The 16998-nt window shown below is 37.8% G+C and overlaps 2 protein-coding genes and 1 long non-coding RNA gene across 3 annotated transcripts in view; 1 reads left to right on the top strand and 2 right to left on the bottom strand.

Annotated features, from left to right (window-relative positions):
• Positions 1–16998, bottom strand: part of LOC309493192 (obscurin-like) — a 404602-nt gene that overhangs the window by 230414 nt on the left and 157190 nt on the right. The gene's annotated exons all lie outside the window — the stretch shown is intronic.
• On the bottom strand, positions 3128–13250 carry LOC309493379. Its single transcript, XR_014203889.1, has 3 exons — positions 12605–13250; positions 11141–11236; positions 3128–3357 (listed from the first exon to the last, which is right to left on the bottom strand). It is a non-coding gene; the product is annotated as an uncharacterized lncRNA (long non-coding RNA).
• On the top strand, positions 5319–5769 carry LOC309493316 (histone H2B-like). Its single transcript, XM_082162491.1, has one exon. The coding sequence runs from the start codon at positions 5351–5353 to the stop codon at positions 5723–5725; it is 375 nt and encodes a 124-aa protein (XP_082018617.1). The 5' UTR covers positions 5319–5350; the 3' UTR covers positions 5726–5769.

Below are 16998 nucleotides of genomic sequence, written 5' to 3'. Positions count from 1 at the left end.
TTGGTCTTATGGTGATATTTTGAGGTTTATGAAACTAAAGATGCAGAAAGGGCATAAATATTTCCTCTAGTCGGGTAAACCCACAGAACAGAAACAGAGCAGAAGTCAAACCACAACTATGAGCTAACCTCTATTAGGCCTCTTAAACTAAAGACACTCTCTGTCATATTCTCTCTAATCAGCTGCTAAAGTTAACAAAACATCTTCAATGATGAGCTGAAAGAAGCCTCTGTAAATGAGGGGATTTGCTGTGACTCTGAATTTTCATTTTCAACCACCAATGGCCTCCAAAAATGAAGACTACTTTTAGAAACAATTAATGCTTTGACTTCCGCGACAAGGTACGCCTACAAACCACACCAACACTAAAGAGTGGCAACAAAAATTGGACACAGGAAACACCGTAGGCTCCGTCAACTTTATGAAATACAATAAGAAGTAGGAGTAGTGAGGATAGCTAAAAGAAGCACCAAAGAGGAAAATATTTTAACAAGATTAAGGGTTGGACATACCAAGCTTAATAAAAACTTGCCATTTGTCTCTCAAAAGTATTCTAATGAATGAGAAACAGAGGGAACTTTGGTGGGAGTGGAAGAACAAAATTTTAACAAAATAATTACTTGTGGACTAGAGAGTGTATTTTGTTATTTGAAGAGAACAGAGCTGATTAATTGAATTTAGATTTAAAAAATAATAATAATTATGAAATGCGTCCACATTCCAACAAAGTAGGTGGCGATAATACACCTTAATGTTGGTGCTCCCCGCCATAAAACTGAAGAGACCTCGATATGTGGGCTGTGTCCCAATTCAAAGGCCGATCGCATCACAGCAGCTCGATGAAGGCTGTCTCAGTTCGAAGGCTCCTTCAAATGTGTCCCCCGTTTTCCATGAAATGAAGGATACAACAGATGGATCATTCATGGCCTTGCCTAGTGATAGGAAACCAAGGCTTTCTGAAGCATTTTGAGGCTTTCATCAATTTGTGTCGAAAAAAGGTTCTTTACTCGTAGCTTTTAACACAATGCGCATTAGTGACATCTGGTGGTATTGAACAAATCACAGCAGAGCAGAAAAAGCACGTGACCAAACAATGCTTCAGAAGTCGATCAATACAGTTCTGTCTAATATCATTGAAATTAATTTGTGCCACTGAGACCACAACTCACAACAATGTGTAGCCTGGTCAACAGATTCACATATTGCAAAAAAATATATAAATAAATAAATATATATATATATATATATATATATATATATATATATATATATATATATATATATATATATACACACAAGTATGTGATCATAATTATAGTAATTGTTATTGAATAAATATTTTGGGTGTTCAGTTTTTAAAAAATAAATTTTATGGTATAGGGAAGTAATAATGCCTAATAATGGCATTAAATAATGCCCCCTCGATAATCATTTCCATTTTTATGCATCATCAGATGAGGTCGCGAAGAGCCATTTTTTTTCAAACCAGCTGTCCCGAACTTCTGATACTGCATGACAGTCGAAGCTTCAAACATCATCAATCATGTGGTATTGTCGTTTCGATACAAGCATCGGTACAGTGTGTGATACAATAGTGCTTTGAAAACTGTGTTGGAGCATCAGAGCCCCGGATCAACCGTCCTGTCACTAGACTTTCCTACCCCAGAATTTATTGCGCACCAGTGACAATGCGCGGCTTTTAAAGTCCGTGTCCTTCGAAGGATGCAGCACTTGAATTGGGACACAGCCCATCTGTTGTATCCTTCATTTCACGGGAAACGGAGGACACATTTGGAGGCAGGATTTGTAGAAGCCTTCGAATTGAAATAGCCTTCGTCACACCGCTTTGACACAATCGGCCTTCGAATGCGGCCTTCGAAGGATGCAGCCTCTGAATTGGGACACAGCTCGGGTTTTGTCTTATGCATTGAAGCGTTATGTCCGATAGCTCTTCCTTGTATGTTTTTTTGCAAAGACATTATCTGGGTGAGCTAAGTGAATATCAATCATTTTATCTCTTGTTGAACAATATGTAGTTTTGTTCTACTAAATTAGGGTATTGTGATTTAATGCAAAAGCAAACATTATGGATGGTTTGTTAGGCCACTGGTCAGGCCTGATCTCGTTTCATCTCAGCAGTTGTTCAGGCCTGATTTAGCTTTGCTGGTAGCTCTTATGGTTGTTGTAAATGGGACTGGATCGCGGGGCATTTGATGTTTGTTTTTTGTTTTGTTTTTTTCGTATACCCCTGAAACACGAGGCCGGGATGGCCTCGTGTTTCCAGCCAACCTTCCATACTCTCGACGCTTTGAAACATGTGAAACTTTCATTTGTATGAGGTTTATGTTTACTTTCGAATTCATTTGATTTGGAGTATGTTTTCTGGTAAATGTCTTCTATTTTATATATGATGTGATTTTTTTACTTTTTGTGTGTTTTTTGGGGTTTAGTCATGTAATTAGTTTCTTTAAATTGTATTATTCTGCGTAAAGAAGTTGGGGTTTTGTTGGGGTTCATGGAGTGTTTTTTGGCTATTAACATCTTTGAGTGAGAATGAATTGTGTTGTTCGTTAAATTTGTTTTTCTGTGTCTGTTTTCTGTAGTCTTTTTGTTGAGGAAATTTTTTTTTTTTTTTTTCACCTTTGCTTTAAGGAAGAGTCCTTAAGACAGACACACACACACACACACACACACACACACACACACACACACACACACACACACACACACACACACACACACACACACACACACACACACACACACACACATATTTATAGGTACAAACCAGTGCAGTACAGTACAGAAAACACAAAGATAAGGTTGGTTAAAATTGGTAAAACGCATATACCACAGCTGAAAAAGTGTTGAAATCATATTGCTTTGTTGGCAGAAACTGTGAAAAAAAAGAGATGTCATTTTGAACTGAGTTATAAATATCTCTACATCTAAAGCTGTTCAAAACTGGTACCGTATCATGAATGATACATCTACTATTTGAATACACATAGGATACATAAAGATTTATTAAATAACATTTAAACAGCCAATAAAAAGAAAACATGGACAAAATAATTATTTGGATAACATATGGTTTACTTGTAAAATGTAAATGTTTATTTCCAGGCTTGTGCGTGAGAAAGTGTTCAAATATCCGTATAGGAAGTGGATGTACAGAGAGAAGCTGATGAAGATACTGACCCCAAACTCAGCATCAGGGCAGAATCCTGTGACTGTACGTTAAAACATGTGGTTACAATGTTCCTGGAAACAAAACAAACAGCAAAGTGACAGCAGGCCTCGGACGTGTAAAACCACATGCGATGAGGAACCAACAGCTTCTGCAGAGCTAAAAACCTGCAGAAAATAGCAATGAGAGTTAATCAAGCAACTCAAACTCACAATTTATTCTCTGTTTAGGGACAAAAAACATTCTAATTTACTTTAAGTTGTTGCTTCTGCCCAGTGTTAAAAAAAAAAAATTGTTTTTGCATGTTTTAATCATTTGATTTGCTGTGATTGGGGTTTTGTTTTAGGGTTTAACATGTTTGACATTTGTTAAGTTGTGATTGAGGGCCTTCTCTCTGTGGTCAGATACAGTAGAGCTTTGTGATGCAGGGTCTTAGTATCGCTTTTAGATGGGCATGAATTTTAATGGCTCGTTTTTCATTAAAATTATTAGTGGGTTCTGCTCTGCAGACATTATTTGTAGTTTTCTACTCAGTATATTTTGGTGGAATTCTGCGGAGTCGCTATTATTGGGTGTTGGACCCATTATGAACTCTTGGTTTGTGAGCGGCTCTATAACTGATTCTCATTGGCTTTCTGAAATGTTATGTCATTGAGCAAATACATTTCTATGTTATACCGATATGAAAATGAGAATATTTTATTGATGAAATCTGAATAGCTGTCTGATTAGCTGAGATGTTAACATGTTTATTCCAGTAAACTATGAAACTATTTTGCTTCAAGCTTGATTTGTTTAGATTTTAGTCACACATCATTATTATTAATAATAGTAGCCTATTGCAGAATAAAGTAATAAAGTCAGTTTATTCATATAGCACGGTATAGACAATGGTAATTCAAAGTGTGAATGAACATAACTATAAAACATTAAGAAATAAAATAAATGAAAGTAAATGAAAACGTAATGCAATACATTAAAGCTGCAGTAGGTAACTTTCGTAAAAATGTATTTTTTACATATTTGTTAAAACTGTCATTATGTCCTGACAGTAGAATATGAGACAGATAATCTGTGAAAAAAAAAATCAAGCTCCTCTGGCTCCTCCCAGTGGTCCTATTGCCATTTGCAGAAATACACCGCTCCCGGTCAGAAACAACCAATCAGAGCCAGGAGGAGTGTCTTAGCAGTGTCAATCATGCGTGTATGCGCTGATCACACCCCTCTCTCGCACAGCACGTACCGTCGTTCAAAATCAAGATAGCCGGTGTGCCGCAGCTGTGCTAATGGTGGACAAACAACCAAAACTGCCAATTTCTCGAGTGGCACCTGCTTATACAACAAAGACAGGTAAACGGAAAAAGACCGATGACGATAAACAAACCCGTCGGACTCGGAGCCCAATGACTCGGTGTCAAAACTCTAGCCGCATAACATACAGATAAAATGTCACGCACTGTGCAAAGCAACAATTGAAACCTGCTAATTCACTGGCTTGTCATGTTGCTGAAATAATGTACTAGCAAACCTTATTTAGCATTACATATCACTAGAATAATTACTTACGTACTGTAACGTTAGTTACCGTTATATCTTACTAGCTATTTATAACTTATAGAAAGAGTGCAACGTTATAAAGTTACATTACATGTATTGCCAAATACGTAATGATTTGAGGACCAAGTTTGTAGTCAAAGTATGGGCAGGCCATAGTCAATGTAAAGCATATTGGTTGATGTTTCGTCCCTACCAGTGAATGTGTTTATCTGAACTGTTTATTCGCCGTCATCGGTGACCCTGCTTACTAGCCTGCGTGTTCACGGCAGGCTCTGTTGTGGTGGGGGAGGAGCTGTACGGAGGGAGGGCTGTAGTGCAGCAGAGCGAGGGGGAGTGACCTGTGAGCTGTGCTTGTTCAAATTTTCAGGCTAAGTCAACGTTTTCTAAAAACTCCCTACTGCAGCTTTAAAAGGACTAAATAGTAAATAGTAGGCTGCTACTGCGTGACGTGTGAGGTGTCAGTAGCAGAAAGGGGTTTGGAGTTTGGAGGGAAGATCACTGATTGGCTTGATGATGTGTTCAGACTTCAGCCAATAGGAGACTAGCACACTCTCTTTCAATTTCAAAAGTCACGATGACAGCACTCTGATATAACTTAGCATCATGCCTGATCCAGCGAAGTCTGCACCCAAGAAGGGTTCGAAGAAGGCCGTCACTAAAACCGCCGGCAAGGGCGGAAAGAAGCGCAGAAAGTCCAGGAAGGAGAGCTACGCGATCTACGTGTACAAAGTCCTGAAGCAGGTTCATCCCGACACAGGGATCTCCTCCAAGGCGATGGGAATCATGAACTCTTTCGTCAACGACATCTTCGAGCGCATCGCCGGTGAAGCGTCTCGTCTCGCTCACTACAACAAGCGCTCCACCATCACATCGAGAGAGATCCAGACCGCCGTGCGTCTGCTGCTGCCCGGAGAGCTGGCCAAACACGCCGTGTCTGAGGGCACAAAGGCTGTGACCAAATACACCAGCTCAAAGTAGAGCTCAGCTCAACACACAACACAAAGGCTCTTTTATGAGCCACACATATTATCTGCAAAAAGCAGATGTATTGCACATTTAATCACATCCATGTAGAGAAAGATGCCGTAAGCTAATTATGTTAAGACATTTATGGCTGGTCTCCCAGACTGAAATGCATGTCATAACACAAAATCAACTTATTTCAAGGGTCTAATTTTATATTTTTGCTGCAAGATAAAAGTATTTAAAAGAAAAACTCCACAAATCTTTTAAATCTATTGGCTGCTATATAGCTATAGCTATATATATATATATATATATATATATATATATATATATATATATATATATATATATATATGAAGAGTTCCGATGCAAAAGCCTCTAAGTGCCATCTGAAATTTTCTTCTAGAATGATCATTTGTATCAAGCTTGTATATTTAAGTTCAGTAATTTCACTTAAATGACAATTAATAGGTAATTTTTATTGCCATTTAAGTGAAATTGCTGAACTTGAATATATGAGCTTGATAAAAATGATCATTCTAGAAGAAAATTTCAGATGGCACTTATAGTCCAGGCGTTTTAAGCCAAAATGGGGGTCAACCGTGAACAAATTGCAACAGAATCAAACTCAACTGATTTTGTATCCTCCATATGTCCTGAGTAAAGAAAAAAAAAGCCTACTAATTTGGTACTAATAAATACTAATTTGGTATTTATGCAAATTAGCACATCTGTAATTAGATTATGCACTGTTTGTCCATGTTAACAAACAATAAAAAAAAAAAACTTGTAATACATTTTTTGTTTGTCTTGATATAAGTAATCAACTCAGTAATTTTCATGGTGATATCTAAAGGTCACCCTATGTTTACCCTATTCATGTGAGAAAAATAATGAATAGGCGTATGAATAGGATATATTTGGGTCTTTTTCGGAACTTTCCCCTAATGGGATTCTTCTGGGCTTTTTTTTTCCTTACTCAGGACATATGGAGGATACAAAATCAGTTGAGTTTGATTCTGTTGCAATTTGTTCACCCTTTTTTCCTAAAACGCCTGGACTATTAGAGGCTTTTGCATCTGAACTCTTCAAATATATATATATATATGTATGTGTGTGTGTGTGTGTGTGTGTGTGTGTGTGTGTGTGTGTGTATATATATATATATATAAATTTAATAGATATTTTAGTATGTGCGCTGTGACATAAGTCAACCTACAAATGTAATTTAAATGAATAGAATAGTGGGTGAATATTAACACCCATGATAGTCAAACAGTATGTTCAAGCTCTCTATTTTTAATTATTCATATATATGAAATGTCAAATCCATTTCACATAGGCCTATAGAGTGTATGTCACAAAGAGGACATCATGTTGAGTAACACAAGTAAACATTTAACTATTTACTTTTATAGTCATTTTTATTATGCTGCTCTTTTAATGTCTATTTTCAACTTTTATTCCAGTTTGTAGAAGTGAACAACTAAAATCAAAGCAACCAATGTGTCTCGACTGTGATGTTCCATAAGAGAACCTTAAGTTATTTAAATACTATTTGATAACTTATTTTTAGTTTAGTCTACTCTTCAGAATATAAAAGAAACTCTCTTAAATGTCGAATATAATGGCATTATAAAGATTATATTAAAGGTGCATTAAGCAACTTTTCATGTTAAAAATACCCGTTTTCTAACCCATACATGCTTAAACAATTGCCTGATGGGCTGAATGAGCCCTTCTCTGATCACTGCGATTGTCTCTATAATCCTGTACAGTAAAATAAATAAGAGGGATTCGGGCCGGAATTTGAGACTGGGCGTGACGTCATGCGCGTTCACGGCACGCTCACCTGGCTGTCTGGCAGGTTTGTGTATTCGCCGGCATTCTCCGTAGAAGATGGATTCTAAGAGACCGGCTTGTAGTTCATTTCAAACACCAACGCAAACTCCACGTAAGATAAAAAAAAGAAAACTTTTGTCCGTGAGCGTGCACACTTCTGGATGATTTGAGATCTAAATTGCTTCTACCTGTGACGGCTCTTCTTCTTTTCTTCTTCTTCTGCTGTCTTTTATTGGAAACCACACTAAACAGTCCATCATCAGGTACTGCCATAGCTTGGCTCAGAAACATTTTCCTATTCCTCTTAACACCTTCTAACCACCCCCACTATATATATATATATATAGTGGAATGTATCCTTGTTTTCCTTCAGATAATCTTTCCTTTACCCACAGTATATCATCATCTTATCCGCACCCTCAACCTCTCTTATACATTTCTCCTACATTCTTTTAATTAATCCTGTGTTATTCAGAAACTGAAACAACACCTTTACCAATAGTACAATATTTCCTGTATCTGAGTCTAATATACGCTTTAATGTTAACTCTTTTCCTTTATTCTTCCACATTTCTTCTCTTAGCACTTCTCTTTCTTCATCACAATCCTTACAATTTATAATCCCGTTCTACCGTTTCACTCTGTCCACATTTCTCACACATTCCCGTTGGATGTTTAGATATTAGATGTAATGTTGTATTCAAACCTGTATGTCCCATCCTTAATCTTGTAATTATATTTTTGTCCCTCCTATTTCCCCCACTCTTTCTACCTTTTCCCACTTTATTTTGTATTGCATATAAATGTCTCCCTCCATTGCATATGGGGTCTCATTATCCCAATACTGTTGCCACTTTTGAATCACTTTCTCTTTTATGACTGATTTTATTTCTCTTACACTATGTGGTAGCTCAATTTCTATTTCGTCATCTACTACTTGCTTAGTTTATATATCTGCTTCTTCATTCTCTTTAATTCCCACATGGGCTGGAACCCACATAAACTGTTCCTCTATTTTATCTTTTTTTAACTCAGAGGTTTTGACGGATTTCCATTATTATGTCTGGCCTTGATTCTGACTTTTGGTTATAAATACTGACTATTGCTGAATATGAATCTGAACATATGACCGCATTTTGTATTTCTATTTCCTTAATTAGTTGTATTGCTATCAGAATAGCCATCAGTTCACCTGTATCCACACCTTAGTCCTGCGTCCCATGACACTTTGCCTGAATTATGGGTGTAACTCCCGTTAAGCTGTAAACCATCAGTGAAAGGCTCGCTCTATACACGCAAAAAGTGTTAATGAGATGACATTAATCTACTTCTTACCTTCTTTTACTCTCTCCTTTTCCTTAGCTTCACCACACTCCTTATTCCACCATGGTACCATTTGAATCTTTCTTCTTCCTTTGCTTTTAGAAATAACTGCTGCATTTTTCATGACCCCTATAATTTTCTCACTTATAGCTTCTATTTCATCGCCTACATCATTTATGTGTAAACCATCCTCCACCATGTTCACATTCTCAGTCCAGTTAGCTTTCTCATATTTCCATTTCCCTTCTCTTATTTCATTTCTCTCTACACTCTTATTTATACACATTTCTCTATCAAAATAGGAAAGTGATCACTACCTAGTACATTTCCTTAATACCTTCCATTTAATTATTCCCCCTAACCTACTATTTGTTAAAGTTAGATCTAACACCACTTCTTGACCTGTTCTCATATCTATTCGTGTACCTCTCCTATCATTCAAACAGATCAAATTCATCTCATCCAATATTTCTTCAATCAGCTGCACATTTCTATCAATCACACTTCCTCCCCACATAATACTATGGGCATTGAAATCCCCACACCAGATCACCATCTCTCTGCTGTGCCCTTCTATCTTCTTCATCTCTTCCAATGTCATTTGCTTACATGGATTGTAAAATGAATTATTACTACACTCTTGTCTTCCTTCTATACCTCAACCACCACATATATTTCACTTCCTTTCCCCACCATTCTATACTGTATTCCTGAATGAATAAAAGTAACACACCCATGTAACGACTGGGACAAATCAGACACAAGTATTTGTTATAGTTTAACAAATAATATTTTAAAAAAATGGGATCTGTGGTCCCATCCCCCCAACAAGGGCAATAAGGTCTTGGTTACCATGACCACGATCAGATAAGTTGGTTTTATTGCTGTTAATTTAGCCTTTAATACAGACTTTGCTGCATTAATCATAGGCGAACTGATCTATAAATGAACATGCATCCCAGAAACTGTGTGAATGATTTACTGTCTTGTGTACTATTATGTATTTGATAATACGGTATGTATTTTATTATACAACCAACGGTCAATCTATCCCCATCTGTATCATGACTCCTATCTAAGTAATCCTCATTTAATGACTCACACTTTAGTGTACATCACCTTCTCTTAGAATGCAGTGTGTGTTTGTTATATCTAGCTGAGCATTAAAGCTGCCGTCGGCAACATTTTTTTGATCATATTCAGTGTAATCGACACTATAATCCGACAGAACAACATAAATAAGGTGGTTTTAGAAAAAAACCCGAGCTTCTAACTCCACCTGGAGCGTGTTATTTGTTTTGCAAAAATCCAGCGCTCCCGCTTCATCAGGTCCAATCAGCGCAGGGGGGTGTGAGATCTGACTGTCAATCACAGGTCGTGCACACGCCACAGATCCCCCCTCACTCGCGCACGTTAATATCACATGCACACGCCACGCCTGAAGTTCGCCTGGAGATTGCATGAAGCGTGATGGCGGAGAGAAAATCTACTAACAAGCTTCCAATTCCTCGGTTATTGCTATCTATGGATAGATTAGCCAGGGCAGCCTACCTCCGAGTCCATGGTGTTGATGATGCTGAAGAGACGGACGCGTTCACAGAAAATCAGGTACACACGCACAGTGACGCACTGACGAGCACGACCTCGATGGGAGGGTGCTCGCTGGTAGTGGGGAGGGGCATGAGAGTTGTAAACATTCAAAATTTTGGCTAATCGACCCAATCTGCCAGACTTGCCGACGGCAGCTTTAATGGACACTAAACGGGAAGGCAGATTTCTAACCACACTTGAGATAGCGTCATAAATCCTCCCAACAGAGGAATCTCCCGCTTGGAAATTCCCCCTTTCTTATTGGTTGAGCCAACCCTGAAAGGGTGGACCTTTCTCAGGCTTTAAATGGTCGCTACACAAGCTTCTCTCTCTTCTTCTGGTAAACGACGAACGGGTGGGTTGATTTTAATATTAATTTGACTACATTAAGTTAATTATATGAACTGATCCAAATATTCATAACCAAGTATAACCAGTTATTATTGATTATTAATATTTCATAGAGCTAGTTCGTAACACCCACCACCAGTTCCCTCTTCCCGATCTCTTCTCACAGATACATATCCTTTTATTACAAAATCTAATTTAGGTTTCAGCCAAGACTCTTGTACACATATCACATTTTGTTTTTCCTCCATCTGATCTAGATAACCCTTAAATTCCAATCCATTAGCCACCAGACTTCTAGCATTCCATTGCAATATTACTAACATCAAGATTGTTGTCCATCCCATGATTCTTGACTAGGTTGTACTTGTTGCCCCCCTGGCCTGGTGGGTGTCAGGGGGGTGGGGGTGTTCTTAAATCCTGTATGCAGAAACAATGAGAGAGAGACTTTAGGTTCCAGTTTTCTACTAAGCTACCTGCTATAGCTCAATAAAGTCCCCACTGGAAGGGTTTCAGGACAAGTACGGCGGATACAACTCGTGTCACTTTATGAGCTTTTATTGCGCACACATCCACAATAATCATCCACAAACTAGGTAGCCTGAATGCTACCGCTACGCTAGCCTGTCAGCTGGATATTAGTGACGTTACTTAGCATGTTAGTTAGCTAGTTAGGTTAGGTTGTAAACCTGCAATGAAAACACAAACACCAGAATTTACTAATGAAATTACACAATCATGTGATATTAATTCTTGATCTGAATTACTAGCAATGCTAGTTTATAGTCACTCAAGGCATACCAGTCCTGACCATCAACTGAATGAAAATGAAACCTAAAGGCGAGACGCCTGCGCACTGTGACTAATTACGCATACACACAGACACACAGTCTGGAGACCAGTTATAATGATAAAACAAACCTGTAACCTAGTAAGATTATAACATATATGAAATATAACATAAATATGCATGCATTTGGAATAAGGTGGTAAATGTACACACTTATTTTCTCAAATACCCCAGAACATAATAATAACATCCATCACTTGTAATATATATTATTGTTACATCTGCTGGAAAGTTCTACATTTAGCTTGCGTTCAGCTCAACTGCAGTATTTATTCTGCTTCAACAAAGGAAAAAATTATAATATTTGACTCCCTGAGGTAATAAACAAAATGCTTGTTGTAGCATCAGGTATTTCACAGTGCTTTCAAGTATGTAAGATATCACCATATCTTCAGAAAATACCAAAGTAGTGATAACATATGTGAATACATAACGGAAGCACAGTAAAATAAACCATATATCCATGTCCATACTTTTCATTGTGCTTCATTTGACGTGAATTACATATTGACCAGTCGAACAACAAAAAAACTAACTTGTTCTCATTTGGTAATTGAAACAAACATTTTCCAAAGTTCGACAGTTCCATCATATTACACAAATTACTACATTTACATCACATTTAAAGTTAATTACAATGCTTACACACACAGGAAAACCGTTTAACATGATGTGTTATAAACACATTAGCACTGAATGCATTTCCAGATAAGTTAACAACACAAACGAGACCATTAGCGTTTCTATTGTACTGTGGGTTACTCATTAGCAACAGGTCCGCTAGCCTGGCATGGCAGTGTATAGCTGAACATCACTATTTCACATATTACGGCAAAACTACTCAACTCTAAACACTGCACATACTCACTAAGAATTCACAACACTCTTATCTCTTATACTGGGATACATGCATGCCGTTTTGAGGAACATTAACCCACCTGTATTGCAGAAACAATGAGACAGAAACTTTAGCTTGCGTTCAGCTCAACTGCAGTATTTATTCTGCAGCGCTTTTGCCTCCTAAAGGGTTTGAAGTTCCTCCCGAGCGCTCTGCGCCATCTAGTGACCTCTTTAAGTATCGCCCCACCACAGTAACAAGTACAATACAATGAAATTTGCCTTTTAGTAACTATTTAATAGCCTACACAATATCATGAAAAAAAAATGTATATGGGTGTCTATTTTTTCCATATTGTTTATTTTTAGCAATAAATGGTAGTATAATTAACTGTAGGCCTACTAACTACTTTTTTTTTTTTTTTTTTTTTTACATCTCTGCCTAACTGTGAATATTTTACCCTTTACATACTTCTGAAGTTAGACCATTTCTAATCATTTCCCATGTTGGCCTGCGACTCTCACTATTATCTGTATCTTTTCTGTTCTTCTTTCAGCCTGCACTGAACAATTTATGACCTCTGCCATGAATAACACAAAACTCGTTTTACTTACTATCATTGTGTCATCTGATATATTGCTTCTCTTTTTCTCATTTCTGATTTGGTCTCTCCATTCCTCCTTCTCACTCTCTTTCTCTTTCCTTGAGTCCACTTTATTAACTGCTTCTGAATATTTCCATCTCTTTCTTTTTATATTTCAATTGCCCTCTTTCTAACTTCACATCATAGAAACGCGGAAAACTGTGCTGTTAGGCTTAAGTCCTACCTGGCTTTGCGGTCTGGTGTGCGGCCTTTGGGACGTCGGGGGAGGTGTTCGGCCGGCGACTACCTTGTTCGCTGGCGTTCCCTGGATCTGTCATATGGGTGGAGTGCTCCCCTGGTCCCAGCCACGGTGACCTCTGGTCTGTATGGCTCTCCCCCATTGACAGAAAAAGAAATGGACACAGCGACCCCATTGGATTCAACGGAGAAAAGTGAAGTCAATTAGAAGCACTCGATGTGACGTGAGCAACCTGTCTGACAGTTGTAAGTCTTCTAGTAGCTGTGCCATGAGAAATCTGAATCATTCCCTTCCGAAACTTGCAGAGACGGAGAGTGTGAGTAGGAGGTGTCCATGAGCTAGGAGCAGGAGAAACTTTTGCTAAGTATTCTGATTAATTACTTTGTCATTTTGCCTCCACGTCCCCCCGATTGCCCGTGAGCTTCTCCTCCGGTCCATACGGTAATCTCTCTACTGTGCGACAGAGAGTCGCGTGGTTATGATGCAATTGTTAGCCTATTTTTACAAAAACGGCTTCTACGGGGCCACAAGATACAAGGTAATGGAGCCTTTTATACATTTTCGTGTTTCTTTAGAAATAAATAATGGACAAATGGAGTCTTTAAACGCCTCAGATGTAAAGTTATTCGCTGTCAAAGTGACGCCAAAATGAATGGGAGTCAATGGAATGCTAACAGCAGGTGATGGTCCGCTAATCAATGGCGGCGCCCGAGGAAGCTTCAGTGTTTTCCGAAACACTGCCCCCTGCTCTCCCCATATCTGCGGTCGAGGAGTGAGCCTCAGCCATCTTCGCACTTTTCCTCAGGTGCGGCAGTCGGAGGAGCTGACGGACAGTCCGCTTCGGTTCAGGCTGGGTCTACTCAATTCGAGATCGGTGGTAAATAAGACTTTTTATTATAAATGACTTTTTTTACTTCGCGTGATTTGGACTGCTTATTTATTACGGAAACCTGGCTTACCATCGGTGATTTAAGCCCTCTGTTGGAACTTTTACCTTCAAACTGTTTGTTTTTAAATTCGCCTCGCTTAACTGGGAGGGGTGGCGGATTACTCTCTATTTTTAAAGACACATTCTCATATCACCAAATAGTACAAAATGACTACAGAAGTTTTGAGCTGCAACTTTTTGTATTTGAACTGAATAGTCCACTATTGATTGCCTTCCTATATATCGCCCTCCTAAACGCAACGCAGACTTTTTAAACGAGTTTGCAGATTTTTTTGGTTGAATTTGTACCAAAGTATGATAAATTGTTAATTTTAGGAGATTTTAATGTGCATGTGTGTTGCACAACATACTCTTTAGCTAAAGAGTTTATTACTTTGATAAATGCCTTTGATTTAGATCAGCATGTAAATGTTCCTACCCATCAGGGTGGACATACGCTTGATCTTATAATATTTTTTTGTATGATCTGGAGATAGTGGACAATGGGTTTTCTGATGATAAATTATGTTATATTTTCTATTCCTACATCATCAAACTCTTTGCAACTTAAAAGGCTAGTCCGTAAATCCCGATTAATTAACTCTGATACTAGTACAGTTTTCTCATCAGCTTTTTGCGATACTATATATGCAAGCTATGGATGCAAACCAGTATAAATTAAGTGCAGAGGAGCTTTTGTGTGAGTTCAGTTTTACATGTTTGAATGTTCTAAACATAGTAACTCCCGTAAAGACCTTAAAACCTAAGCCAAGAGTTGACCCGTGGATTGATGATAACATGCGCTCCTTGAGGCAGTCCTGCAGAAAAGCAGAGCGTAGATGGAAGAAGGATAAGCTTCTTGTCTCTTTTGAAATATTAAGTGATTCATTGTTAAAATACCAAAAGGCCTTGAGAGCAGCAAGATCCAATTATTTTACGAAACTCATTACTAAAAATTACCATAGACCAATAACAATTTTTACTGTTTTTAATTCTATTATAAATCCACCTGTTTATGAGTATCCTACTGTATCAAGGACTTTGTGTGATGATTTTCTTACATTTTTTGTGAATAAGATCAGTGACATTAGATTGGGGATTTCTTGTCCTCCTTTTGATCCTTCTATCTCGACAGTTAAAGCCGTCGGGCTCCTCTATGGATGCCATCCCTCCATTTCTCTTGAAACAAGCTTTTGATGCCGTGGGGCCTTATCTTTTAAACATCATAAATCGATGTCTGGAAACCTCCATGTTACCAGAAGCGTTAAAACATGCTATAGTTCGGCCGTTTTTAAAGAAACCAAACCTAGACTTGAATGTTATGGCCAATTTCAGACCTGTTTCAAATTTGCCTTTTGTTTCTAAGATTTTAGAGAAGACAGTGTTGCAACAATTGCAGAGTTTCCTGGATGAAAATAAGGTATTTGAGCTTTTTCAATCAGGTTTTAAAAAATATCACTCGAGAGAGACTGCACTCCTGAAAATTCTAAATGATGTGTTAATAGCTGTCGATTCTGGGGTTTACCGTACTTGTATTGCTAGATCTGAGTGCGGCTTTTGATACGGTAGATCATTCTATTCTTCTTGCTCGCCTGGAGCAATGGGTTGGTATCAAAGGGGCTGCCCTGGAATTGTTTAATTCTTCTCTGTCAAAGAGAAGTTTAGTGTCAATATTGGGGAATATTCGTCGGAGGCTGCTGTTCTGTCTTGTGGTGTTCCTCAGGGATCCATTTTAGCCCCCATTCTTTTTACGTTATATATGCTTCCATTAGGGTCTATTTTCAAGAAACATGGGTTGTCGTTCCACTGCTATGCGGATGACACTCAAGTTTATTTACCCCTAAAACCAAATATTGATGGACTGGAAACACTTAGGGCCTGCCTATCTGATGTGAAAGCTTGGTAATCTTTACATTTTCTCAATTTTAATTAAAATAAATCTGAAATTATAGTTTTTGGCTCATCTGATTCTTTTAGTCAAATAACCCTAGGTAATTTAACACTTTCTGCAAAGCCTTGGGTAAAGAACTTGGGTGTTGTTTTTGATGATGGTCTGAAATTTGATGAGCAGATAAGTTCAAGAAATTCTTCTTTTGGTATTTAAATCCTTACATGGTTTGGCCCCTCCATAACTTTTGGATCTACTGACAGAACATCTTCCAGTTATGTCTCTCCGGTCGTCTAATCGTTGTGTTTTGTTTGTGTGTTTGTATTCAGAATCAGAATCAGAATCAGAAAGAGCTTTATTGCCAAGTGTGCTTGCACCCACAAGGAATTTTTCTTGGTACTGAAGCTTCCAGTGCACATATACAAATACAAATACAACAAGAAACATAGTAATACAAATTCTAAGAATAAAATATATAAAAAAAAAAAAAAAAAAATAGTATAAAAAGTAAAAAAAGGGGTCACAGTTGGGTTTAGTCTGAATAAACATTTACAGATTATGAACATATTTACAGTATTTTGAGAAGTATGAATAATATAAATATAAATATCACCTGAGTTAGAGAATATTACACTAGACAGTGGGAGTCTAGTGCATGTTACAGATTATGAACATATTTACAGTATTTTGAGTAGTATGAATAATATAAATATAAATATCACCTGAGTTAAGAGAATATTGCACTAGACCGTGGGAGTATTGCACTTGCAGGCATATGCATTGGGGGGCATGTTAAGTGTTCAGAAGGGAAATGGCCTGTGGAAAGAAACTGTTCC

This window comes from Leuciscus leuciscus (assembly GCF_965113295.1).
Source record: "Leuciscus leuciscus genome assembly, chromosome: 2".
In the NCBI taxonomy this organism is placed as follows: Eukaryota; Metazoa; Chordata; class Actinopteri; order Cypriniformes; family Leuciscidae; genus Leuciscus; species Leuciscus leuciscus.
This window is presented reverse-complemented; position numbering and strand designations above follow the sequence as displayed.

Excerpts from the sequence above, each read along its gene's own strand:
- LOC309493316 (XM_082162491.1), top strand. The coding sequence starts at position 5,351 with ATGCCTGATCCAGCGAAGTCTGCACCCAAGAAGGGTTCGAAGAAGGCC.